Below are 382 nucleotides of genomic sequence, written 5' to 3'. Positions count from 1 at the left end.
CACCCCCAGAAAGGATTCGGCTTCAAGGGCAGCAAGTTCCACCGTGTTATCAAGGACTTCATGATCCAGGGAGGAGACTTCACCCGTGGAGATGGCACTGGAGGTAATTTGGCCCACGCCTGCCCAAGGATCCAACTGCTGTCTTGAAGCGAGACAGCAGCCACACTCCCAGCCCACTGCCTGGCTACCCCTGGGGACTAGTGTGGAGCTGGAGCATCGTGCCACAGTGGGGACGAGTGGGCATGCAGCTCGTAGAGACCTGGCCTTGGAAGCAGAGCTTGGTGCTGAGGAGGGATGGGTGCAGTGAGGCTTGGCTGGGGGGAACTGAATGTTACCCGTGTAACTCTACCCTCTGCCTCGGGCGGACCCGGAGATCATCACT

At 59.4% G+C, this 382-nt stretch overlaps 1 protein-coding gene across 1 annotated transcript in view; it reads left to right on the top strand.

The window, feature by feature from the left end:
• Positions 1-12: 12 nt before the first annotated feature.
• LOC104164687 (peptidyl-prolyl cis-trans isomerase B) overlaps positions 13-382 on the top strand; it is a 1298-nt gene continuing 928 nt past the window's right edge. Inside the window, exon 1 of the mRNA XM_009704094.1 lies at positions 13-103. Within this exon, the coding sequence (XP_009702396.1) occupies positions 61-103 (43 nt within the window). The 5' untranslated portion in view covers positions 13-60. The remainder of the gene's footprint in view (positions 104-382) is intronic.

Source organism: Cariama cristata, unplaced genomic scaffold (assembly GCF_000690535.1).
Source record: "Cariama cristata isolate BGI_N322 unplaced genomic scaffold, ASM69053v1 scaffold35227, whole genome shotgun sequence".
NCBI lineage: Eukaryota > Metazoa > Chordata > Aves > Cariamiformes > Cariamidae > Cariama > Cariama cristata.
Note: the sequence above shows the minus strand (reverse complement) of the source record. Positions and strands in the feature narration are given on the sequence as shown.